Below are 27,120 nucleotides of genomic sequence, written 5' to 3'. Positions count from 1 at the left end.
GGGCAGGAGCGCTAGACAGCTGTGAAAAATATACTTAAGTACCTTCGAAGGACAAAAGAGTTTTTTCTAGTATTCGACGGTAGCTCACTACAGATCCAACGGTATACAGATGCCGATTTCCAATCGGATCCAGATGATAGAAAGTCTACATCTGGATATGCGTGTGTTGTTTGCTGGAGAAGCAGCAAACAGGGGTCCACTACAAACTCTATGACCGAGGCCGATTACATTGCCGCAAGTGAGGCTGCCAAAGAAGTCGTGTGGATGAAGAAGATTGTTCATGAGTTGGGAGTAGTTTCGTCCAGCACATCACCCATCCTGTTGTTGTGTCACAACAATGGAGCCATTGCTCAGGCTAAGGAGCCACGAGCCCACTCGAAGTCGAAGCACATTGAGATGAAGTACCACGTACTGCGGGAGATTATTGGTAGAGGGGACGTCCTGATTCAGAAGGTAGCATCAACGGAAAATGTAGCAGACCCATTGACGAAGCCACTACCACAGAAAGTGTTTGAGAAACACGTGGAAAGCATGAGACTCCGGCTTGTACCTGATTGGGCCTAAGTGCAAGTGGGAGCTATTGGACAGTTTTGTATGCCCTTAGCTTCAATCAAAATGATGTACATTATGAGTTTATTGTAAATGAATAAAAGTACATATTTGATTCATGTTCCCTTGGTATGTTTCTATGTAATACCCTTAAACTGGACACTTAATGAGACTCGTGTTAGTTTAGAATGTTCACAGCCAGTGGGTCAGTCTGGGGAGACCTATCCTGATAAGGCTGACACTGTTGTGCCACCAAGTTGGTTGGGGTGGCCTGTCTCAGCGACTAGAGTGAGACCCTAGGCACATACAGTGTAGGATTAATTGAATCTTTGAACTAGACCAGATTTCCAGTATTGCCCTGGACCTTGGAGATTAATGGGCAAAATTGGAAAGTTACACCTGACCCCTAGACTCGATTATGATATTGCACTAGGTGTCGGATTGGGTTGTCTTTCATGTACCAATCAGTGAGATCCTTAGCGGGGTCAAAACCTGGGTATGTTGGGACAGTCTGAGAATTCATCTGAGTGGGTGATCATAGTGACAGGATCAGCCCCTTTGTCGGACAAAGGTAATGATCGGGGATGCACTCTCACTGATGGAAACCAAGACTGCCAACAGCCGATTTCAATCATTGAGATTTGTTTTGCAAAGTATTTTTTTGAGATATAAAAGTATATATATTATGGTTTCTAAAATGTTTGCAAAAGGTTTTAATTCCCAAGATCCATATAAGCAGAGAGTGCAACACTGTTCCTTGCAGCCGAGGGAGAGGTCCTCTCTTGTCGGGTAGCGTTTGATCATTATGGGCTGAGAGGTTGAGTGTAAGACCGTTGAGAGCAATACCTGATGGGCTAATCTTGCATCTGCCCACAGTCCCTGAGTGTTACAAGGTGGCTTGGCCCAGGGACCACTTAGGGTAAGTGTTGGGCCCATAGAGCCCATTTGATGGGTTTTAGGGGTGCACTGTCCATAGTAGTGTATTCAGCCAGGCCTTGTAACAAAGGCTGGGCCGAACCCATGTGGCTGATGTGTAGATCAATGTTTGGGTCCCATGCCATACAAAGAAGCCCAACTAGGCAGTAGTTTGGAAGGCTAAGTGAGCACACAACCTTAATGGGCCTAAAGCCCATTTCGAACTGGGTTGATTTGATCAGCTTAAATGAGGGGCGGATCTGTGATTAAATGAGAGGCAGCAGTTTGGAAGGCTAAGTGAGCATATCCAATAAAGTCAGGTTCCTCCTTTCTGACACACCATTTAGTTGTGGTGTAGCAGGAAGAGCTAGTTGTGATAATATCCTATTGTCCTTTAAGTAGTCACTGAATTCATCAGAGAAATATTCACCACCTCAATCTGATTGAAGGGTCTTAATTTCTCTCCCTAAGGGTTTCTCGTCCTCTTGTTTGAATTCTTTGAACTTTTCAAAAGATTCAGACTTGTGTCTCATTTGGTACATGTAACCATACCATGAATAATCATTAGTAAATGTTATGAAGTAAACATCCTGGTTACATGTCCTAACATTCATGGGACCACATACATTAGTATGTATAAGGTCAAGTGTGCCTGTCGATCTTTCAGGCTTACCGTTAAATGGCCATTTCGTCATCTTACCATGAAGGCAAGGTTCACAGATTGGAAGATCTTCTACAGTTAGAAAATCCAGAGGACCATCCTTTACCAACATTGTGATACGATCTATGTTAATGTGGCCAAGTCGGTAATGCCACAAGCACATGGGATTGACTGTATCACAAGTTCTTTTCTTGGGGTTATTATTCAACATAGTTTCGGTTATGTTTGTTTCTAGAGAATGATGGAGAACATAGAGACCATTCTCAAGTTCTCTGTATGCGAGTTCGAGCTCTACCCGGTTCGACATACCGAAATTCAACGGATCCAACTATGCAATTTGGAAGCTGAAGATGCATTCTGTGTTGCTGAAAGAAGATTGTGCAATTGGCATAAAAAGAAAAGAGAAGAAGTCTGCTGATATGAAAGACGAAGATTTTGAGAAGAAAAACCAGATAGCCATGGTTGATATTCTTCTTGCTTTATAAGATTCGATTTTATTCAACATGTCCGAGGAAACCACTGCCAAAGGTTTATGGGACAAGTTGCAAAATATCTACGAGGGGAAATCGGTGTCCAACAAAATCTTTCTCTGATGACAACTCTACAATCTAAGGATGAAGGACAGAGCCTCTTTGCAAGTACACTTGAATGAGTTCAACACTCTAGTAAGCAAATTAGCAGATGTAGAAGTACGTATTGATGACGAAGAAAATGTTGCTCTTTTGCTTTGTTCTATGCCAGACTCTTGGGATAGTTTGATAATGAATTTGAGCAATACTAAAGATCTGCCATTAGAATCTACTATTTCTATGTTGCTTACGGAAGAATCTCATAGAAAAGTTGGCGAGAATTCTTCAGGTGATGCAATGATGGTACGAGGTAGATCGAATGAGAGAAACAACTCTATCAAAAATCAAACGAGATCCAAGTCAAGAGGCAACAAGAAAGGACTTAAGTGTTGGAATTGTGGTAAGAAGGGGCAGCTTCGAAAAGATTGTTGGCAACCCAAAGTAGAGCAAAATCGGCCCAACTTTGACAAAGATCCGGCTTCAAATAATTCCCAAGGAAACATCGCAGAAGGAAGTGATTCATCAGAAGATGGTGAGGTACTGTCTATTGATTCTTGTGAAAATTTAAAGCATAACTGGATATTAGAGTCTGGTGCTTCTTTCCATATGACACCATGCAGAGATTGGTTCTACACATACCAATGGTGCAATGGTGGGACTATTTACATGGGCGATAATTGCACATGCAAAATAGTGGGAATTGGAGACATTAGAATTACTATGTTTGAAGGCATCACTCGTACAATCTCTGGTGTATGGTATGTTCCTGAATTGCGAAAGAGTCTCCTATCACTGGGAAAGTTTGATGAAGACGGTTACAAGTTTTTTGGAGAAAAGGCCAATTGAATATTAGTAAAGGAGCTATGGTAATTGCAAAAGGCAAATTACAAGAGAAGCTATACCACTTGATCAGGGATACCATGGACGGCGATGCCATCGTTGCAAATGCTGTGACCGATTCTGTCATGATTTGGCACAGGCATTTGGGTCATATGAGCAAGCAAGGACTTAAGGTACTTCTTGATCAAAATCTACTTCCTAGTTTAAAATCTACTGATTTGAATTTCTAAAAAATTGTTTATTTGGGAAACACCATAGAGCTAGTTTTCACAAGTCTAAAGCTAGGAGTAGAGAGGTATTAGATCTAATACACTCTAATACGTGGGAAGCTACTATGGAATCTCTTGGAGGTCCATTATACTTTGTCTCTTTTATTGATGATTTCTTTAGGAAAGTATGCGTATATTTACTCCAACGGAAGAGTGTTACTTTTTCCTATTTCAAGAAGTTCAAAGCTCTAGTTGAAAATAAAAAGGGGAAAGAATTAAGTGTCTAAGAACCGACAATGGGAAAGAATATACCTCAAAAGAATTTGAAGGATTTTGCAATGAGCATGGCATTTTGAGACAGTATACGGTTCCACGAACTCCACAACAAAACGGAGTTGCTAAACAGATGAATCGTACACTTATGGATCGAGCTAGAAGCATGTTGAGTGCAACTGGGCTAGAGCAGTACTTGTGGGCAGAAGCAGTCAATACGGCATGTTACCTAGTAAATTGCTCTCCCACTACGGCACTTGATTGCAAAATTCCAGAAGAGGTATGGTCAGGAAACCCTATTAATTATTCTCTCCTACGTACATTTGGTTGTGATGCTTATGTTTGGATTCCTAAGGAGCAAAGGACCAAGCTAGAGGCAAGGTCCAAAAAGTGTATTTTTCTTGGCTATGCAGAAGGTACAAAGGGATACAGATTATGGGATCCTACTACCCACAAGATAGTTGTTAGCCGAGATGTTGTCTTCAATGAAGATTCGATGCAGAAAGAATCAAGCTCTAAGACAACAGAGAAAGTTGAAGTGGAATATTTTCAAAAGATTCAAAAGCAACAAATTGATACAACTGTTGATATACCTGAAGAGCACATTGAAAATTTTGAAGGAGAGACTCACGATGATCAAGGTCGATCAAGGAGAGCTACAAGACCTCCTGCCTGGCTTTAGAATTATATAACAACTTATGCTTGCATTACAGAAGAGCATGAGCCTTGTTCATACCAGAAAACATGCAAATGTCCAAATGCTCGTCATTGGCAAATGGCAATGGAGGAAGAAATGGAAGCTCTGAAGAAAAATAAAACTTGGGACTTAGTCAAACTACCTAAGAATCGAAAGGCCATTGGTTTTAGATGGATGTGCAAACTCAAAAAGGATACTAGCGGGAATATCAAAAGATACAAAGCTCGACTAGTTGTAAAAGGATATGCTCAGAGATCAGGTATCGACTTCAATGAAATATTTTCTCCTGTTGTTCGATTAAGTACTATTCGTATTCTATTGAGTATGGCTGCAGTACTTGACTTGGAGCTGGAGCAGTTAAATGTTAAAACTGCACTCTTGCATGGTAATCTTGAAGAAGAGATTTATATGATTCAACCTGAAGGCTTTGTCGAGAACGACAAAAAGGATCTAGTTTGCCAGTTGACCAAATCACTTTACGGTCTAAAACAGGCACCAAGGTGTTGGTATAAGCGATTTGATTCCTTCATTGTGAGCTTGGGCTTTAGCAAATGCGAAGCAGATCATTGTGCCTACACATACTTTGGTAATGATCACTTCATCATTTTGTTATTATATGTTGATGACATGCTAGTTGCAGGTACTGATAAAGGAAGTATCTCAACACTAAAAGATCGTTTAGCTAGGGAGTTTGACATGAAGGATCTGGGGGCGGTTAATCAAATTCTTGGGATGACGGTATATAGGGACAGAAAGAACAAGAAAGTCTGGATAACTCAAAAGAGTTATGTTCAAAGGGTCTTGCGGCGCTTCAACATGCAAGATTCCAAACCAGTCAGTATCCCATTTTTTGTTGGTTGCAAGTTGTCTTGGGGACAATCACCTAGCACTGAAGCTGAGAAGACAGAAATGTCCCACATACCATATTCATCAGCAGTAGGGGGCCTTATGTTTGCCATGGTATGCACCAGACCAGACATTGCACAAGCAATGGGAGCAGTCAGTAAGTTTATAACAAATCCAGGAAGAGATCATTGGACTGCGGTGAAGAGAGTACTTCTGAAATCTCTATTTGAAGGGTACTTCTGAAATCTCTATTTGTTATAGTGGCCAAAGCTTAAAACTAGTTGGTTATGTGGATGCAGACTATGCAGGAGATAGCGATAATAGAAAATCAACTACTGGTTGTGTGTTTTCTTTAGCTAATGGTGTAGTGAGTTGGGCATCAAAATTACAATCTGTAGTAGCCTTATCTACAACAAAAGCAGAATATATGTCAGCTACACAAGCATGCAAAGAAAGTATTTGGCTAAAGAGGTTGCTTGAAGAATTCCACATCAAGAAAGAAGTGGTGACTATTCATTATGACAGTCAAAGCGCATTACACTTAGCAAGAAATCTTGTCTTTCATGCACGGACTAAACACATTGATGTACAATACCACTTTGTTCATGAGGTAGTTAAAGATGGGCAGATCTCGTTACAGAAGATCCACACTAACAACAACGTTGTTGATATATTAACAAAGCCGGTGATGAGAGAGAAGTTCATATGGTGCAGAACTTCTCTGGGACTTGAAGCCACATAGCAAGAGATGATCGGCAGCTATTCTCGAGCAAGTTTTTTCACTATGAAAATTGTCTTAAATGGGAGAATGTTGAAAAGTAAAAAAGGGTGGGCCAGTCGATGGCTCACCGAATTTACAATCAGACCCGATTGTAAATTCTTCCTTTTTTACTTTTCAACAAGATGAGACACAGTACTATATTTCTGGACGTTGTTGAGATTTTTGTACTTGGGTCATTCTTAGACTTCCTTGATGGTTGTATTTTTTATTTAGAGAACCTTCGATGTATTATTGAATCAGTTTTTGTGTTTGCCAAACCAGGGCAGAAGAACCTGAATCAATAGGGTTTTATAAAGCACCAGATGCATCTAAATTTTTTTTTTGAAAATTTGAGAAAAGTAGAGGATAAATTTGATATTTTATTTTTCAATGATGTTATTTATCAAAAAAAATTAGAAGGTATTTAAGATAATATGTAAATAATAAGGGTAGAGATAGTTAATTTCCTAAATATTTAGAAATTTACCCTCTTACATTACTTACATCAGGACAAATCATCGCATATAACTATATACTTAAAGCATTCAAGTGATGTACCATTATAGATGTAAATGGCATGCCATTTGTTTGTCGTAAATGCTTTATATTTAGGGCCCGTAGCCTTTCTTTGCTCTCCTTTCCTATCCTCCCCTTTTCCTTTCAAATTTCTCTTCTTTTTTCCTCTTACCACATTGTATTGGAAAATTACAAGTACCCATTTATCATGCACTTAGGCATTATTAGGCACCACATCAGCAAAATAATGAATAAACGCCTACCCATTGGAGGAAGCACTAAAATGAAACTTCCCCCAACAGTAGGTGTGCACATAAACAGAAGCCTACTTTTACAAGTCTCTATGTGTACAGATTCACATAATGGGAGAAATATATTGAAGTGGTGCCTATGTGGCAACGTTTATTTAATAAATGCCCACAGTTCCAAACACCCTCATGATTAGACCTGTTCATGGGCCGGACGGGCCGACCCGGCCCAGCCCCCAGACGGGCTTGAACAAGTATATGGGCCCGCGGGCTTAACCTCGGGCCAAAAAGCCCGGCTCGCAATAAATTCGAGTCGGGCTCGAGATTTGCCAAAATAGCCCGGCCCGACCTATACTTAAACCTAAATAAAACCCCTAGTCAAGGCATCTATGTCTCTTCTCATTCTTTTTTTCAGTCGACCCTTCATCTCCAATCTCCAATTCTCCACATCCTCCACACTGCACAGTTCTCATCCTCACACTCTCAGGCAGCCACAATCGGTGAGGCGGCGAACGTTCACCGGCACAACAACTCCGGTGGCGGCGGTGAGCTCTCTCTCTCTCTCTCTCTCACAGACGCGAACTGGTCAAGTGATCATTGTCAAAATCGCAGGTCAAGCTCGCAACTCATAGACCACAATCACCGATTCACCGCGAACTCTCTGGCAAATACAATCACCGGCGGCGGCCATGAGTCCTCTTTACCATTTTATTCTATAACAATCTTTAGTGTTTATTGTTTTTATAATTGTTGGTCATGCTGAAAAGAACAAGGCAGAACCGCAGAAGTGGCTTGTTTCTTCTCTCTGTCTAGGAACAATTAATATGCAGAAATAATCAAATAATATTAAACAACAAAATAAGAGAAATGTTGTAACTTGTAAGCCATAAAAGAGGGATGGGGTGAGAACTGAGAACTGAGAACTTGTTAGTGCTTGAAGAAGAAACGTTAGGAGACTCAGAAACGTCGGGCTCGGGCTTCCAGCTTTTTGTTAGGGCCGGGCTCGGGCCCAAGTTCTAGGCCCGTTGGTCAAGCTAGGCTCGGGCTTGGGCCTATCATTTTTCCGTTAATGAAGACTAAAAGCATGGCCCGAGCCCGACCCGGCCCAGCCAATGAACAGGTCTACTCATGATGTGCTCAGGTGTTGTTACATATAAGACAAATTTCCCTATGTAATTGCTTTTATGGTATTCAAAATTTACAGAAATATCACATATAATACAAACCACATTATGCAATTGGCTATGATTGACGTCACATAACCCTCTCCCCCTTTCATATTTGCTATTAGATATCTAGCTATTTATGATTATGCTATTATATAATATAAAAGTCATTTCTCTCTTCTTTCTTGCCTTATTCTCTTTCCCCTTAATTCTCTTTCTTGCTCTCTCCCCTTTCTCTCCCTCAAATTTTAATTATTTACTTATTTATTTTATTACATTAAACAAATCATTATCTAAACATTTATTTATTTAATAAAAATAAATTATTTATTTAAAAATAATTTACTAACAAATTATTATTTCTAGCAAAAAGTTAACCAGACTAGGGTTGTGAGTGGGTTGGGTCTACCCGATGGATCTAAACCGACTAAACCAATTATAATGGTTTGGTTCCATGATTTTATCTAGATTAATAACTGGGTTGGTTCTGGTTCTTGCTTATCTAAAACTGATTTAAACCTAGAACCGATTATTTTATGGAGTATATGAATTTTTTATTTTCTTATAACTTTTATTATATTTTATGTTTAAAATAACAAATTGAATAGATAATCATATTCTATGATTTTATCCCGATTAAATAATTGATTCAAGACTAGTTCTACCTAAACCCAACCCATTGACAACCCTAAACTAGAGTGAGACCATCACTATGCAGGCTGTACTGGATCAGGGGTTTCAGGTCCATGGGACTAGCTATTGGAGACACCCCCCTCCCCCCCCCCCCCCCCCCCCCCGCAATGGCTAGTTTATGCTTTTCAAGTTTCAACAAGAAGTCTTGCTCAAGTATCTTAAGTTAGTAATTTGGGAGGCTTGGAAGCTTTTATCGTTGAGAGATTCTGAATTGACAATCCGAATAAGTGAAATTAAATTAATTTTTATTTTTAAAGTTAAAAAAATGGTTGGTTCCTCCCAAAATCAATTCTCTAACATATTCAATGCCAACAATATTCAGTCGCAACATGATAGCGTTAACATTGATATGGATGCTATTGAAATTGCTGGAGCTCCCATCCCTAGTACTAGTATTGTTGCTGGGGTAGGAAAAAGAAGGAAACTAAATTGACTAATCCAATTTGAAACTATTTAAAATAGAGGAGGTTGAGGGGAAGGGAAAAAGGGTTGTTTGCCAAAAATGTAGGAGTAACTTTAGTTATTGTAGCAAGGGTGGCATTGACCACTTAGGTATACATTTGCTCACCCTTGAGAAACAAGAAGAATAAGAAGGGAAAGAAAAATCCCAAACACAAATTAGGAGGAGGGTTTTGGTACTTCTAAATATTCACACGAAAAAATGAGGCAAGAATTGTCAAAATATATTATACATGTTGAACAACCATTTTTGTTAGCTGAGGATAGTGAACTTGAAAAATTTTTACATAATTCTGTAAATCCTCAATTTAAAAAAGTTTCTAGAAATACTATTAGAGAAGATGCTTTGAAATTTTTTTATTCATATAAACAAAATTTAATTTCTGTTTTATCAAATCTTAATTCTAGCTAGAGTTGTAGTTACTTCTGATATTTGGACCTCTAAATTAAATATAAGTTATATTTGTGTCACCGGTCATTTTATTGATGAAAACTAGCTTTTACAAAAAAAATAAATAAATAATTTTAGTTACTAGGCTTGAGCAGCTATATATTGGCCTAACTATTGCTGCAAATATTTTAAATACTTTAATGTTTATGGAATTGACAATAATTTTTTTTTATTAGTTTGGATAATGCCAACAATAATGATTCAACAATAAATATTTTAAAATCTCAATTAAACATCATTTTAATGGTAAATTATTTCATATTAGATGTGCATGTCACATCTTAAATTTATGTTTTCAAGATGCTTTAAATATTATTTCTCATTATATTTTTATATTAAAAGTTCTAGAGCAAGAAAATAATAATTTAAATATTTATGTCATAATTATGGTTTAAAATCTAAACATTTGATGTTAGATGTTAAATATAGATAGAATTTTACCTATTTTATGTTAGAAAGTTGTATTCCCTATAAACAAATTCTTTCTGATTTTTATAATTCAAAAATGCCAAATGATATTATACTTGATGAAAATTAGGAAATGGTCATTTGTATAAGATATTTTTTACACAATTTTTATGATGCAACTAAGGAATTTTTGGGTGTTTATTACCCAACTAGTTGTCTTGTAGTTAATCAATTATTCATGATTAGTAAATGCTTTGCAAAATATAGAAAACATCCGCAATTTAAAAGTATTGTTGAAATAATGTAAAATAAATTTAAAAAAAAATATATTGGGAGAATATTTCTCCTCTTTAATTGTTTAGCTACAACATTAGATCTTAAGATTAGAAAAGATGGTGTAGATATTTTACTTGAATCATATTGTGAAAATATGAATATTGAAATTGGAAATCAAAAGGAAAAAGTTAATAGTTTATTATTTGAAATGTATAGTTCATATGAATCTAATATGGTAGGGAACTAAAAATCTATAACTTGTACAAGTGCAACTTCTACTTCCAAAACATCTAGTTCCAATAGTGCGAAAGATAGAGTTTGGTCTTTAATAAGTAGGAGGCAGAAATTTGTTGCCACCTCATCAACAAGTTCATTTACCGAACTTAATTTTTATTTAGAAGCAAATTTTTTTTAGTTTAAGTGATTCCTTCGACTAGAAATGAATGAATAATTTTAATATTTTAGCCTAGTGGAGTGGACATGAAAAAAATTATTCAGTCATTGCCACCATGGCATGTGATTTACTAACCCCTCTGGTATCTATAATTTCATTAGAGTCTTGTTTTAATGCAAGTACTGGGGTGCTGGATGACAAGAGAAATTGCATGAATGATGAAAGTCTGGAGATGCGCATCTACTTCAAAGATTGGCTAGAAGCTTATGACAGATTACAAGACAAAGGAGGGCATGACACTACACCTAATGATTCACTTGAAGTAGATGATCATAATCAAGATGGAGATGAAGGTGGAACTTGAAGAAAAATGATGAAGACAATACTTTTGTGTATACTCAATAATTTTGTATATTTTTTAAAATTATTATAAATTTCGTTATTCAATTTCATTTAAATTATTTGTTATTTTTTCAATAATGTAATTTTTAATTTCTAATTTGTAATTGTATTATATTTTTTTTTATATTTTATTCCATTTTGTTAAGTACTTTTTGACCATTATATAGTTCAAGTTTCAAATTTCAATGAAATAAAATTCCTATTTTTCCCAATTTGTTGTCCATTTGGCATTTTGTATTTTGTTAAGTTTTTTTTTCATTTGTTTGTTAGAATTTTTATTTTTTTTCAATTTGTTTAATTGTTCCTAAAGGAAAGTTATGTACTTTAGTTTTACCTAACAAAAAAATTAAAAAAAAATCAAAATGTCAAAAAAAACAGTTTGGCCTGATTCGGTCCAGGCTCATAGCACGGCTTGCAGCCCGCTCGGACTAGGCCTGCGGATTGGCACGGCATGGCATGGACCTGCACAGGCTCGGGCCATGAGACGAGTTGACCCCCCAACTTATCCCAAGAGAGGAAAGCACAACTCGACTCAGCCCGCGTGCCAACACAGCCTGATTTACAACTCTAACTAAAACCTCCCCTCTCGGCTGTATCAGCCGTTATATCTAACGGATGAGTGAAAAAGACAATACTGCCCAACCAAACTAAATGTTGATTTGTTAGGTTTCTAATTGAATCATAAAGAAAAAAGGCCTTCCTCAACGTTAGAAACACATCAACCTCCATCTGTTGCAATTAATTTGACCGGTAATCTTTTATATGGAACATTAATATCAAATTTTCTGCAATTACCTCTAAAATAAAGAAAAAATTAAAATACTATGTTCAACTTATATTTGATTTCTTCATTTTTTAAATATTTTCTTGTGTTTCAAAAAATCTGTTGTTCAAAATTTGAAGAGGGTGGAGAGATCAAAGAGACCAATCAAAGCTTTCACCAAATGGATTCCAAATTGCAAAACCCATATAGTTGGTTGTGAAGAACTTCATGTTGCCAAAATTTTAGGAATAACTTCACTTGATAATCAACTTTAAGATCTAGAAGCTTAAAAATGCAAGTTGAAACCAAGGTCGGTGATTGCCTCCAGGCCAATCTCCAAGTAAGGGTGTCAACGGATCGGTTTTGGATTGGACCCCACCCAGTCCAAATTCAATTTGGACGAATTAGACGGACCAACAAGATATATTGGATTGGACTAATCTGGTCCAAAAATATTTATTAGATTGGATTGAACCTGGTTCGTCTGTAACAAATTTATATTGGGTTGGGTTGGATTAAGCCAATATCTGGTCCATTGATGTAAGATAAGAATATATGTATCAATGGACCGGGTTTGGGTTGAAACCAATCTAAATCAAAATGAATTTGGACAGATTGGACAGTCCAGACATTGAATTGGACCAGTCCAAATTTGTCCAAAACATTCATTGGAATGGATTGGACCTGGTCTATTTATGATGGACTTTCATTGGATCAAATTCAGTCCAATCGACACCCCTATCTCCAAGTATATATTTGTCCATGTTAGTGAAGAGGAGAACAAAGAAAGTAGTAAGAGAGAGAAGTAAACAGCAGAAACAAAGATTCCGAAAAGAAAAGTTCTGAAGAAGTCTTTCGCCACTGATGGTGCCACCGTTTGCCGTTAATGCTTGATCTACCACCACATAGCCCCGCCATTTTTATTCGTGGCATTCTCTGCAACATAGGATGCATTTGGGATGAAATTTCAATGGAGATCCACGGGGATTTGTTAGATTATTTGGATGGAAACCCAGGAATTAATTGGTTTTGGGTTGGTAGTGAATCTCAAACATCAAGGATGTTTGTATATAACTATATATTGTCAAATTGTACTCCACTAAGGCACTAACCCAATTTAATATCAGTAGGGCTCACAGTTGTATATAACTATATATTGTCTCTGTCAAAATGTTGGGTGGTCATTGATCAGCCCAAGCATTTACAATTATTCTAATCTATAGAAACTGCTATGGTTAAGGTTGGATTGAAATGTTTTGTTTCCATACAAATGATCAAATAGATCAAAATTGAAAATTCTAATCTAATGGTATTTCAGGATAGAGTTGAAATGACTAAGCATGTGCGTGACGCACATTATCATGGCCTTTGATCTTGATTTGATATTGATCTCAGCTGGCAGTACTTTGGCTCATCACAAAAGCAAAAGGGTTGAACTCAAATGGTGAATGGGATGCCACGTCATGTATCAACAGATTTGACGGAATGCTAAGGAGGGGAAGTGTTTCTCCGATGAAGTCACCATATTGTATACAAGGGAGATCTTAGGCTGCATTTGACATTCCTTAAACTTATTTTCATGTTAATTGCAAAAAGGAGATAAGTCCTTGAAATAAGGAATGCCAAATGCAGCCTCAGTCCATTTTAAAAATGGAGGGGAGGTCTTAGCCTTTATGGTATAAATGAAGGGAGGTTTAAGTCTTTTACCCTTTTAACCTTGCTGCTATTCCCAATGCCGTGTTATCTTGCAGTCCCAACAACCAAAACAAAAGAGGCAGAGTAAATGTATTTACAGCATGCCCAGCCCAAGTAAATAGAACCCTTTTCACAATAAATAAGGCCTTCTGCGGCACCGAGTTTGTTTAATCTGAAGCTAAATTATCATGTACAGATACAGACTGCTAAGAGGTATATGAATTAATGCACCTAGGGGTCCGCATGGCCAGCTACTGCATCATCACTGGAGGCATATTCATCTTCACTTAGCTCCTCATCACTGGACTTCTCCTCCATGGCAGCTCCAATATCTTCAGGTTTGGCATACTTCTCACAATATTCTGGCCCACGAGCAAGCATACGAGCAAGAAAGACAATGTAGCATAAACTATGTTAGGTGTAACAACTTGACCCAAAAAAAAAAAAGTTAAGTGTAACAAGCTGCATCTGCAGATGAAATGATAAGGTAGACAGGAACATTACTAGTCCAAATAAGTTGAGCAGAGTAATATTCAAAATACAAAGTTCAGTAAGTACCGTGGTCAAAAAGAAAAAATAGACTATTCAAAATACAAAGACAAAGTTCAGTAAGTATACCATGGTCAAAAAGCAAAAGTAGCCAACTTTCAATTTCGATATTGGTAGAAACTCATCCCAAAAGACAATGGCAATAGACAAAGTTTAATTTAAACATAGTTTGTGAAGAAGGAAGATAGAAACTCCAGTTGCAGGCAACCAAGCACAATACAATGCCCATTTGGGAGGCTTCCATACAGTGGTGTATGGTGTTCCATGAGCTGAGAAACCCAGAACGCCATGAAGCCATTTTGATAAAATTCTAGAAAGCCGAAAGTAGGCTTAGTTGAGCCATAAAACCAACTTTCCAGTGAAGCTAACCCAGGTAGCTTCTCTGAAGCAGCTCACTCGATGCAGAAGCCCTCCCAAATGGGCTCATGGGACACGCTTTCTAGGATGCCCTTACAAGGGGTGTTCACCAATATGCATGATTTCAAAACAAAAATAACTGCAACAAAACAAAAAAATGTTTTTTCCGATACCAGTGGAAGCCCTTGTGTCAAACAATCCATCAAACAACATACCATCACTTCCTGGCAAACAGATGTAGAAATACATCCTCCATCGTACAATTTATTGGTTTCTGTCAACATGCTCTAGAAAAAGATGTTCAAGGCAGCAACACCTCCACTTTTGTGAACGATACAGCACATTTGTCGTGTTACCCACATCTCTCCACTGTGACAACTAAAGCATCTAATTGTTTTGCGTTTTGAGAGCTAAACTTAAGACAAGAGGATGTAAAAGCCAAGTCCAGAAAAGGGGCAAGAGCTTCTGCCAAATAGGAATTTGTATGTCAATGTGTAACCCCAGAAAAGAAAACAACAAGGCCATCCCCAAAACACATCCAATCCTAACATGCTTGCCCAAATAGCACCTGTTGACATTCAACTTGATGGCCTCGTTGCTGACATTGCACCAACTGGTTCTTGGTTGGAATGGAAAAACATTAACATTTTTCCTCCTTTGAAAAATATATTTTGTCCCACCCGTTAATAAGGTGTTCTTCCTCAGTGACAAGCCATACTTTCTATTGTTTGATGTCCAACTTCAAACACAATTAAGATGAACTTTCATGGCAGAGGCCTAGGGAATCAAGACTTATCAGGAGTAGGGTGAGCGTACAAATTAGGAAGGGCGCATGCTAGCCACTTACTCTGTGCCATTGGTATTGGTGACTCAATTCAAGCTGAAACATGGGCTGTATCACATGGTCTAAGGTTGATAAAATACCTAAATCTCAGAAAAAACAAATATTGATCGAGGGAGATTGACAAGTAATTACAAGATGGATAAAAGGAGCTATAGAAGGGCTTAAAATATCAACGCTTGATGAGCGAAATTAACAAGCAGGCAATCAGAATTGAGGTCATCCTACAATTGGATACTGAAATCTGATAATAATTTAGCTGATGGGCTAGCAAGACAAAGGACCAACAGAAATTAGACTTATTGGGGTCCAGGGATTAGTCTCAATGGGTGAAAATTTCTAAGTCTCTCTTCTCTCTAAAGGGAAGCTATTGAAATAGGATAGGTGGCTACCTACAAGGTGTGCTTGGCACTTGCTGTACACTTTCAAATTCTACATCAATAAAATATTAACTGACTGATTAAAAAGAGGAAAATAAAAAACTTTAGCATAACATGTTTAGAGAATGGAAGTAAACTTGATTAGGTACTTGAGCAAGTTTAAGATTACTTGATTACAACTTTCTGAACCTTCAATAAACATCAGATTCTTGATTGAATAGTCGATGTACTTGAAATTTGATAATAGAGTGAGAACTTCAAACTTGGTGGTTGGCTGTACATCAGGAACAGAAGTGAACAAGCTACACATTGTAGCATCCTCAGTTTGGTATAACCAATTAAATTCTTCAATGAAAATATATTTTATAGTGCCTAACAGGGTGGTTTCCCGCAGAAAAAAGTATGGTTAATCCTTTTTACATTATTTCATACCATAGTTTTCGCGCCTCGCTAGGCGATAGGGGGGTGCCTTGTCGCCTAGGCGATGGATTTTTTAAGTAAAAAACATAGATCCTAGGGTAGTTCCCTAGGTGCCATAACCATATTTTCTTAATAATTATTCATAAATTTCATAAGAAAAGTATAAAGTTCATGTTAAAGTATAGAAAATCAACATATTCATGAGAAGAAAAAGAAGACAGAAAAGAAAATTGAAAAAATATAGGGGCTGAACCCTTATTTTTGTTATAGGAAAAGAAGAAAAGAAAAAACAGAAGATATGGAACAAAAATTAGAAGATATGGAAGAAGAAAATGTGTTTATTAGTCAAAATTTTAATTCTACCTTACTGATTCAGGTTTTGAAGTCTTGAGGGTTCAATACAGCATTAGCAATGTTTGTGTTGATTAAACCCTAACAAATAAGAAAATAATAAAAAGAAATTAGTATATAAACACACAAAATGAATATTTTAGTTTAATAATGTTTATTTTATAATTATAATCTCAAAAAATAAAGAATAAAAAACCATTTTATAATAGAAAGTACAAAACTGCTTGGCATTTAGGCAAGGCGAGCCTCCAAGGGCACCTTGTCGCCTTGACAATTATGTTTCATACTTTTAACCAATGAAATACGATTGCTATACTTACCCTTTCTCCCATTTCACTCCCACCCACATCTCCTTCATTTTCCCCCTGTACTGCTTTCCACTCCAAAGTCCAAATCATGACCAAACCTAAGAAGCTGTGGACCAAAAAGCTATAAGAACTACAGTTTTGGCGAGACTCTCAGAACTTCACATCTATTGAATACTCAAAGCATCATGACCCACCATTGGATGATTCCTATTTGATAGAGGGCTTACACCTAGAAGAAGAAAACAACTTGACTACAACTTCAAGTCATATGGTTTACCTAATTTAGAGCTTAGTGAGAGTTTTGGTAGAATGTTTTCACATCCAATGTTTATGCGCAAGATAATAAGTTGGTAACTTGGATCATATTTATAGCTATTTTTGCCTAATTAATATTTAAATTACTAACAAACTACCAAACAGTAAAAATGAAAAATATAAGAATTGAAAATAGATAGCTTCTATTAGATTTAAGCTTAGTAAACAGGATTCATGTAGCCAATCCCATATAGTTGGGATAAGTCTTAGATGAGATTGATGATGAAAATTTGACATATGTGAAAATTTTCTCATTTTTGTAATTTAACAAATGTTAATATAGGTAGAAATCAAAATCTAATTAAAGCTGCACATAGTAAATCTGAGAAAAATATTAAATCATCAAGTTCCATACAAATGTATCATGGCCAAAATCAATTGCTTTCAGGGCTATCATTATTGCAAATATAGGGAAAACTATAGTAAATGAGTTTCCCATAAGTCCATCTTAATATTACTGATTTAGAGAACATTGAATGTTGAGAAGAAAACTACCTTTGACTTTTTGCTCATAAGCAGCCCGATCACGCATCATCAAAGCTGCAGCATCTCCATTCAATGGATCTGATGGGTTCGGATACAAAAGAAGTTGTGGCAAGAACACTTCAAATACATTTACTAGATCTGAGAAACATTGGCATTAACATCTGAATACTATTGCATCAATCCATTAAATTGAAAGACAACAACAATTCCAAATTCAGTGCTTATGTAAAGCCATGACAATCTTATGCACACATAATAAAACAAGTTATTGAATTAGATTTTTTTACCAAACATGGGGCTCCAGGTCTGGTTGATTACATCCAAGCAAACTGACCCTGACCTGAAATTAAAACAACCATGAAAAACAGATGCACAGAGTGGTTAACCTTAACCTAATGGGTTTTGTAAACTACCTGCAGAAAATACTTAATGAAGAAGACATTGGAAAAAATGCAATCACCTAGTTATTACTCACATTTCATCTACATTTGGGTGGTAAATCTTGTTAACAAAACCAATTGAAGGAGATTTATAGGGATAAGCATCCGGGAGCTCCACTCTGATCCTCCACACACCTCCATGGTAAAGACCTTTCACAATCCATATAAGAAATAATAATATCAATACAAACAAATTGCTAGGAATCTTCACAAAAGAAGTATTGCAATCTACAACTAATTGTTGCGAAGTTACTTATGATTATGAACTGGCAATGAATGTGAGGTCGATTCGACTAAATAGCAATGTTGAGAACTGAAGCAGTTAACAGTAACCAAAACAAAGAATAAAAAAAGACAAATGGCTAAAATGATTTCTAGGTTTACACTAGAAACTGAGAAAATATGATAAGCAGAAAACGAGCTCAAAGAGACGCTCAGAAAAGTGAATATTTTACTTTTAATTTCATCTGAACAGAAAAGAAATTTATTGTTGTGAGAACCCATGGAAAAAAAAAAGGGTTAAATCAAGGATTTAGAATTAAAACCCCACATCAGACCCTACGGCATAAAATATAAATTAATTCCGGAAATTACAAAAAAAAAATGAAGGGGAAGTAGTGAAATAGTAAAATAATCATTAACTACTATCTATCTTCCAACCAGAATCGAGAGGCAATGCGGGGTTTGAAGTACTACTAATAGTCAACACGATTGAAGCAGAGAAAATAATAATAAACTCAAAATAACATAAACCGATAAAAGCAAACATACTAAAAAGTTCATATATTTTTATCTACACGAATTAAGGCGAAAAATAATTATATATACGAGGAGAAAACATATGGGCATGGAAGATTTACTGTCACTGGGTCCATTAAAATCGACATAGAACTCTTGCATGCCATCGTTGATCATCTCTACCTTGTAATCACTCATCATCCTAACGGAATAAATAAACAAAAGCAGAGTCAAAATTACCAGCAAAGAAAAAATAAAACAGGATTGAATATGAAAATTAAAATTTTTACAGTTTCATGAGGTCCATCTCTCTGCGTTTGCTTGGGGAAGACATTTTGTTATTATTAATCCCTCTTCTTCGGTGGCTTCAGAGAAATGTATAAATGGGTGAAAAAAGAGATGAGTTTTTTAGCAGCAGAGACCAAGATACAGAAGCAAAGCGGTTCAGAGTTGAGACAGAATGACAGGAAAATGAGGACATCCAAGCACCACCCAGCCCTAAAATTTCAAAGGATAAAAGAAATTATTTTTTATTATTTTGTAATAATATAAATATAGGAATAAGTAGACTGCACTCCTTGAAAAATAATTTTCTGTCGTCTGATCCTGCCCCCACCAGACAACAGTTAACAGTCACCACTCTCACAAATCATTAGTGGAAGCTGTTTAGCACCCAATAGGAAGTGTTTTATAAAGCCAAACCTCCCAATATCTTCCATTAATGCTACACCGTTGGATGAGCATCACCTCGAATAGTCTGGAATCGGCAAATTACAGCCCGATCAATCTGAATTTCGACCCAATAGCCCAAGCCCATGCATTGTGTTGCGTACGAATTCTGCTAGTCTCAGGAAATCCCTACCCCTCGATCAAGTAATTTTGTGGGTTCGAGTATACAATAATATGATGACATGCGAATTTTAATGAGTTCAAAATCGTGTATTTTGTATTATTTTGTATGTATTTTTACTTTATATATTTGTATTTGTACTCCTTTTAAATTAACCATTACTCGAATTCGATCCATTTATAATGCTACAGCTATGGGTGGATTCGAGCCAAGCCGAGTCAAATACTAATAGGTTTGAGCTCGGCTCGAGATTGTTTTATAAGGTTCAAGCTCGGTTTGAGTCAAAACCTTGACTTCGAGCTTAGTTTGAGTAAAAAATTCATAAGCTCGAGTTTGATTTTGAGAAAAATATTTTATAAAAATAAAAAATTATATATATAAATATTTTTATTTGATATTTAAAAATTTAAGAATTATAATATTTTTATTATATATATATATATTGTTTTCTATAATTTTATTATATATATATATATATATATATATCGAGCCGACTCGCAAGCCTCACATGCAGAGCACTAGTAGGCTCGAGTTCGAGCTTAAAATCGGTTGAAACTGAGCCGAGCTGAGCTCGAGTAGCTTGTGAAAAGCTCGGCTTGTTGCCATCCCTAACTACAGCTACACCATAAGTCAAAATATTTGGGACCACAGTGAGATAATTGAATGGTTGTCATTGGTTCCACATAATATGTAGCCTTGTGAAGCAAAATAATAATAATAATAATAATAATAATAATTGCTAAGATTCTCTTCATATATTTTTTGTAATTTGAATTCAACTTATATATATTTTCTATAAGAATGTCTTTTTAACCCACAATCAACAAGTTTTTGTGGACGCCAAGAAACTTAAACACAATATATATTGTGTGGACGCCAAGAAACTTATACATTTAATATTTTATATTTATATACATTTTTTTATACGTATATATATGTTAAAAATAATTATTTTTTTATTTCTTTTCACGGATGCATATTAAACCCAAATCTGATACAAGTCTGACATATTGGATTTTGGATGCAGATCCAGATGTTTGATAATCGAATTAGATATCGATGTAGCTAGTTTGCATCCGACCCATTTACAACCCTACTCCTCACCTCCACTCTTTTTCTAGCAAAAAAGATAAAAAAATGAAACTTACTAAGATGCATTTGGTAAAATTGATATGTACTGTCTAAGAAAGCAAAAAAAAAGAGAAGTTTGTTTCTTTGCTTTTTATTCGTCCTCTACATACTTATAAACTGTTTGATTTAAAAGCGGTCATTCTTACCCTAGTCTAGAAGCCCAATTAGACCCAGCCCATGAATTTCTGGATTTGGGCTTGGTCCCAACATTTCAAGCCTGGCCTAGTCTGTAATATTTATATATTATACATATATTTATTATTATGTACATATATAATGTGTTTTATTTTATTTTTATGATATATTATATGTATAGATATTCTTAAAATGGTATATAATATATTATATTTATGCACATTATAACATATGTAATATAAAACAATATACATATTAAATATAATATATTTAAAGGCATAGACCCAATTCCCTGTCCTGCTTGAGCCTAGGCCTGGGCTATCTCTCTTATCATAGGTGCTAAACCTAGCCCGGTCGAGCCCATGATCACCCTTACTTGAATATTTGAAAAGATATTGTTTTACATATTCATCCCTATGAATGTATTTTTTATATTTTTTATTTTTTATTTTTAGATGAGGAAATAATGAATAAAGGAAAGAAAATGGTTTATTAGTAGCACTAGCTCCAGCATATAAAGAGATGCAAAAGATAAATGATGATGTAAAAGTGGTAGGGTTTTGGGTTAAAGTAAAGGACATGGGCATTTCTATCTAAGTGTGAGGTCATTTTTGGAAGAAAGAGTTATAAAACACAAATTAGCTTGTAACAAGTGGATGGCATTTGAACCACAAAGGCTGTGTTTGGTTTCAAGGAAAATGTAAGGAAAGGAAGGGAAAGGTAACGTTTCCCTACCTTTCCCTACATTTTCCTTCAAACCAAACACAGCCAAAGAGGAATCTTTAAAATTGGGAATTTAGATTCATATGTTGCACCACATGATCTAAAACATTTGAAAAGTCATCTCTTTCTTGAATCTGTGTCTTATTTTTCAATCATTGGATTGCATTATAATTTAATAGCGGATATAGTCTCCCTTTAGGTTAAAGTGGAAGGGTTTGTTCTCTTTTTTGAGGGAGAGGAAGATAATTTGTAAAAAAAATAAATAAATAAAAAATAATAGAGGATGCTCTTTCTGTAAGAGTTTTTTTTTTTTTTTACATGAGTTCTCCAGATTTGAGAAAATAAAAAAATAAAAAAAGAGTGTAAAAGTATTAAGGGTTCATTTGGGTTATGAACTACAAAATACAATATATTATTTTTTATTTCATAGTGAAAATGGTTTCATCATCCTGTAAACATAGATGATAAGGCCCAATCACATAATCTTTTGTATTTCTTGTAGTGCTTACAATATATTATTTTTTATTTCATGGGATTCTCTTGAATGTCGTTTTGTTTCAATCACAAACGAGCCAAGCATTTACGCAAATAAAGTCATTTGCACAAAAACCATTAACCATGTGAATTGCCTAAGATTTGGGGCGTGGAGCTTCTATTATATGAGATCGGCTTGCTTCAGTCAGTGTAAGATCCGTTCGAACAGCCTTTACAATTTTGTATCAGGAATATCTCTGCACTTCTGTGCTTTATTTCATAGGGAGATATTCCTAATGCAAGCCTATAATTAGTGTTCGAACAAGTTTTGCATTGATTGAATCCCGTTTTTTATTATATGCTTTAATGCTTAGTACATGCATGGAGATAATCTGTTTTCACTAGATCCACCTCTCTAAAGTTCAAACCTTTCATCTTTCAACCAATCTAGATCTAGCTTGTTGGGGTATTAACTGGTCTGTTCTAGTGTTAATGTGAAATCAAATTCCGCAACCAACACTTTGAAAAAAAGGGGTAAGGAGTACATTATCGAAAACCTTAGGCTCATTTTTCTGGTTGCTTCAAGAAAGAGCATATATATCCAATCCAAGCATGATTATTCTATAGGGCATATGCTCGTTGTGGTTGAGCAATGTCGCAAATTAAGCTTCTCGCGAATGTTATCCAAAAGTCAGTAAAAGTCGGTTCAAACAATTTTCAAGAAACGAGGGCTTGTTGAAGGCGGTTTTGTTCTATGTTTTATGCCCTTCGAATCCTTTCTTTATTGAAGATGACAAAGAAAGAACTTTGGCAAAGCAATTCACTATGATTCCATTTTGTTGTTTAAGAAACCGGAGATGGTATACTTTTCATCGGTTGAAGTTAGGGGTGCAACTTTTTCGGGTTAGTATTGGGATTTTGTCAAATTTTCAATAGGCCCCGAAACAGTATAAACTGTTAACTCAGGCCAACCTGACTTGTACCTCTAGTTGAAGTGAAGCCGCTTTCAATATGGTGAATTTGCATCTAACTCTGTGTTTTTCAAGTAATACAAATGCTTCCCAAATACAAATATCAATCTAAATGCATGATTACTAGTATGCAATTTGCTCTAATTTTGTATGTCCATATCGCTTATCTAACAAAAGTTCAACTGATTAAACATTATTAATCAACTTGATATGGATTTTGATCTAGTCTCCGTCTAAAACAAAAAATAACATCCAAGCCCATATATGGGGAGGGCATCACTGTTATGATGAATGAGACACATAGAAGGAAGAAACTGGAAAGAAGATGAGAAGAATAGGGTATTTGTTACCACTCACCATCACCACCGCACCGCACATCTCTAAAATATTTTTAACATTTTGTAAATATTATAAATTAATAATTATATAAAGGTTGTAGCAATAACCCAAACCGAGTTGTTGAACGGGGTGAGTAAATGGATAGATTCTACTTAGAATCTATTTCAAGTTATTCTGGCATTAGAATTTAACTTGTTTCAAAATATTTTGAGGATGTGAAGACTTGAACCCAAGCACTTAAGTTATAAAGACTATGGTTTCACTTGACCATTAGTCACTTGAGTGATCTGATACAAGTTCTTTTTTTTTTTTTTTTTTTTTGGGGGGGGGGGGGGGACCCTGATCTTTATAGGGTAAGTTCCTATTTCAAAAAGGCAAAATCACTGATAGGTTCGGCCTTAGAGTCTAACTAAACTGACCTATGCTAACAGTAGTTCACCCCTAATTGAAGCACTAACCTTAACCCTGGGCTCAGGTTAGGTTTTTTCATTTTTTTTTATTGGTAATAGGCTCAGGTTGGGTTTGAATTAACCCAATTCTTCACTTCTTTTCTTTTAAAAAATGTTAGTCAATTCTTAAATTTAAGATTGGGTGATTAATGCTAATCATACAAGGCACAAAAATATGTTGTTTTAAGAGCACTATGTCTGTGTTACACTAAAAAATCATTTGCCTTTTTTTTATACAAAAGAAACGCCTTTAAACTTAAAATTTTTGCTACATATACATATATGTATGCTTGGATGCATATGTATATACCCAAGTTACACCTCTAGATCAAGGTTCAAAATATTGATAGGCCGGTAGGGGCATATTGGGCAAATCGATACTCTTTTTCTTACTTTTTTTTTTCGAAACCAGTTCAGGGGGGCGGTTTAGGGCTCATCCACCCCCTAAACCGGTCAGACCCCCAATACACCCACTATAGGGATGTATTGGAGGGGTCCCAAAATGATACGTATCAGCTGATACATGTCAATACTTTGAACCTTGTATATGATATTTGAATAAAGTAAAAATGAAGACATATTGGGTTGTTCAATACCATAACCCCAATTGTATGTGAAATTAGTCAGCATTGTTTTTTTCAACCCTAACCTTGATCCAAACTTCAACAAGCTTGGGTTGTTCAAGTTGTATCTTAGGCCCGCTCATTTGCATCTTTGTAATTTATGCCTAGGTAAATGTTTCCTGGGCAATATTTACCTAGGTAATTGCACTTACCCATATTCTTTTGATTTTAAGGATTCCCAAATCAATAATAGAATGATATTTTTACCCATAAAAAGTAAATATAAAAATGGGCAAAATTGTCCCATTATACTTTATAAAATCCCCTTCCCCCATTCTCAAGAAAGTGGAGCTTAGGGCCCATTAGTAAATGCAAAAAGAGCATTACAACATTGGTCAATAGGAAAAAGATGGCCATTAACCAACTTTTCCAAGCTTATTGATAATTGAACGGGGCCTTAATATTTCGACTAACAAACAACAGTTTCTTTATCCTTTTATCCTTTTATTAGGAATGACAAGCAGCATTTGGAGTTAGTCTGAGCTCTGACTTCAAATAAGGCCCTTGGATGGGTTTAGGTTGGGGTTTTGTCGAAATTTGTATGGACCTAAACCAAAAACGTGGACCCGATGCAGTTTAAAATATTAAAATTAGATACACCATTTGTACTTTTTGTATAATGACCATTACATATTAGCTTTCCAGGTGAACCCCAAATCACATAGCCAAAAGGCACAAGATGAAAGCTCCCCAACTTAGGCCCTCTATGTGAGGTTTTTAGCTTTGGTTGAGTTGCTTTATCTGAACCACTTTGAAGAAACCCTAAATGAAGTTTCAACCGAAACATATGTGGCTGAAAGTGGATCATCCACAATTCCGCATTGAAAAGTCAAAAGTGGCAACATGAAAGTGAAAGCCCTTGTCATAACCAACTAATCACACACACAAACATTTACGTGGCCCAGTATCCTCTATTAAGCCCATAACAATATAATTGACTCAAACAACTCACTAAACAATATATATATACATATATATATATACACACACTGATGTGGCATGGTCTGAACTATTTGACCCGGCTGATCGAACTGATTACCCGCGACCCAGAGGCAAAAACAGTTCAGCTATTTGAAGATGTGAGACCCTAAGGCAAATCTCAGTATGCTGAGTCTGGTGGTCTCAGTGCTAAGAGCATTTTGAACATTGCTCTCACATCTTAAAATGCAATCTAGCTAGTCAAAATTAGATGACTATGGACCATGTCAACATGGTTAAAAAAGATGGGAACATATTACCATGAGGGACTGAGGGAAAAAGAAAATTGTGACACTAAAATCAAGAGGCAGGCTTAGAGAGAGAAAGAGAGAGAGTAATGGTTTGAATAATTTAACAGCGGTTGTTGAGAAGAAAATAAATAATATAGGTCATTCTACAATGGATTGGGGGAAGCTCGGACAATACCTAGGAGGAGGATCATCTCCTCGCAAGAAAGTAGAGAGGAGGACACAACGTCATTGAATGGAACGAGGTTCTCAGTAGAGAGTCTGGAGACTAGAGAGGACGCAACGTCATCACAAAGAATGTTACAGAATCTGGAGCAGGTCTCACTTCAACATGTCTACGTCTATCATGAAGGAAATGCAGTAGCAGATTAGATTGGTTGGCATGGCATATTGAAACTAGTTCGATTAGGATAGGCCTTGCTTCTTCCTTTAAATTTAGGGGAAACCTGACTGAAATTCACCTCACCTCCTAGATTTTAACACCACCTAACACCCCCCCAACATTTCAGAACTTTCAATACCACCCCCTCCGCAATTTGCATAATACCCCACTTTTATTGTTCACAATTGTATAAAAAAGACAATTTGTAGAGTGGAGATAGATGAAGTTTCTTCTTAATTTTTAGAGAGGGACGATTCAGCCAGGGTCAGAATTTATAGGTTCAAAGTACAATTAAAGTAGATGCCAGTTTGGAATTGATACCAATTCACGTGATAGGTGCATAAAATGGGTTTTTGACCCTTTAAACGTTTACAACTCTGCAGTGAAAATCAGAAATCTGCATTGAGCCTGTCTATACTTCTCCGAAAAAGAAATGAAAGTCTCTGTTTAGGGACAGACTTCAGAAACCAGAACTGGAACTGGTGGATGCACTTAAAGTTGAATTCCAATCATTCGAAAGGTAAGGCAGCTTTTTTTGGAAGAGAGGCGAATAGAATTACAAACCTATCAAATCAAAGGGTAACAGAGACCAGCATACATGCAATTTTTTGTTCTGGGAGGGGGGAGGCAAATTGGAACTTTTTTCTTAAATTAAAAAAAAAAAACAAATCAATAGTACTGTTAACATGTAACATTCGACAACAATTCAGATTGGGCATTGTAAAACACAAAAACGCGTATCCTCCCTTTCTAATCTCTATAGGAAAAGCTAAATCTATCGAGTCTGTTCTAACCTCCCATTGAAGAAATCATTACAAATAGCTGAGACTTGACCATGAACA

At 36.1% G+C, this 27,120-nt stretch overlaps 1 protein-coding gene across 2 annotated transcripts; it reads right to left on the bottom strand.

Annotated features, from left to right (window-relative positions):
- Positions 1 to 13,905: 13,905 nt before the first annotated feature.
- Positions 13,906 to 19,634, bottom strand: UBC6 (ubiquitin-conjugating enzyme 6). Of its 2 annotated transcripts, none has more exons than XM_088961613.1 (6): positions 19,266 to 19,634; positions 19,098 to 19,177; positions 18,273 to 18,387; positions 18,085 to 18,137; positions 17,807 to 17,935; positions 13,906 to 14,152 (listed from the first exon to the last, which is right to left on the bottom strand). In XM_088961613.1, exons 1-6 carry the CDS (start codon positions 19,307 to 19,309, stop codon positions 14,022 to 14,024), a joined length of 552 nt encoding a protein of 183 aa, XP_088817739.1. In that variant the 5' UTR covers positions 19,310 to 19,634; the 3' UTR covers positions 13,906 to 14,021. The 2 variants fall into 2 exon arrangements, with proteins under 2 accessions (XP_088817739.1, XP_088817740.1); XM_088961614.1 differs by having other exon boundaries at positions 17,807 to 17,875; positions 19,266 to 19,632.
- Positions 19,635 to 27,120: the final 7,486 nt, after the last annotated feature.

Source organism: Nelumbo lutea, chromosome 1 (genome assembly GCF_056320005.1).
Source record: "Nelumbo lutea isolate HS-2025 chromosome 1, American lotus-T2T, whole genome shotgun sequence".
In the NCBI taxonomy this organism is placed as follows: domain Eukaryota; kingdom Viridiplantae; phylum Streptophyta; class Magnoliopsida; order Proteales; family Nelumbonaceae; genus Nelumbo; species Nelumbo lutea.
Note: the sequence above shows the minus strand (reverse complement) of the source record. Positions and strands in the feature narration are given on the sequence as shown.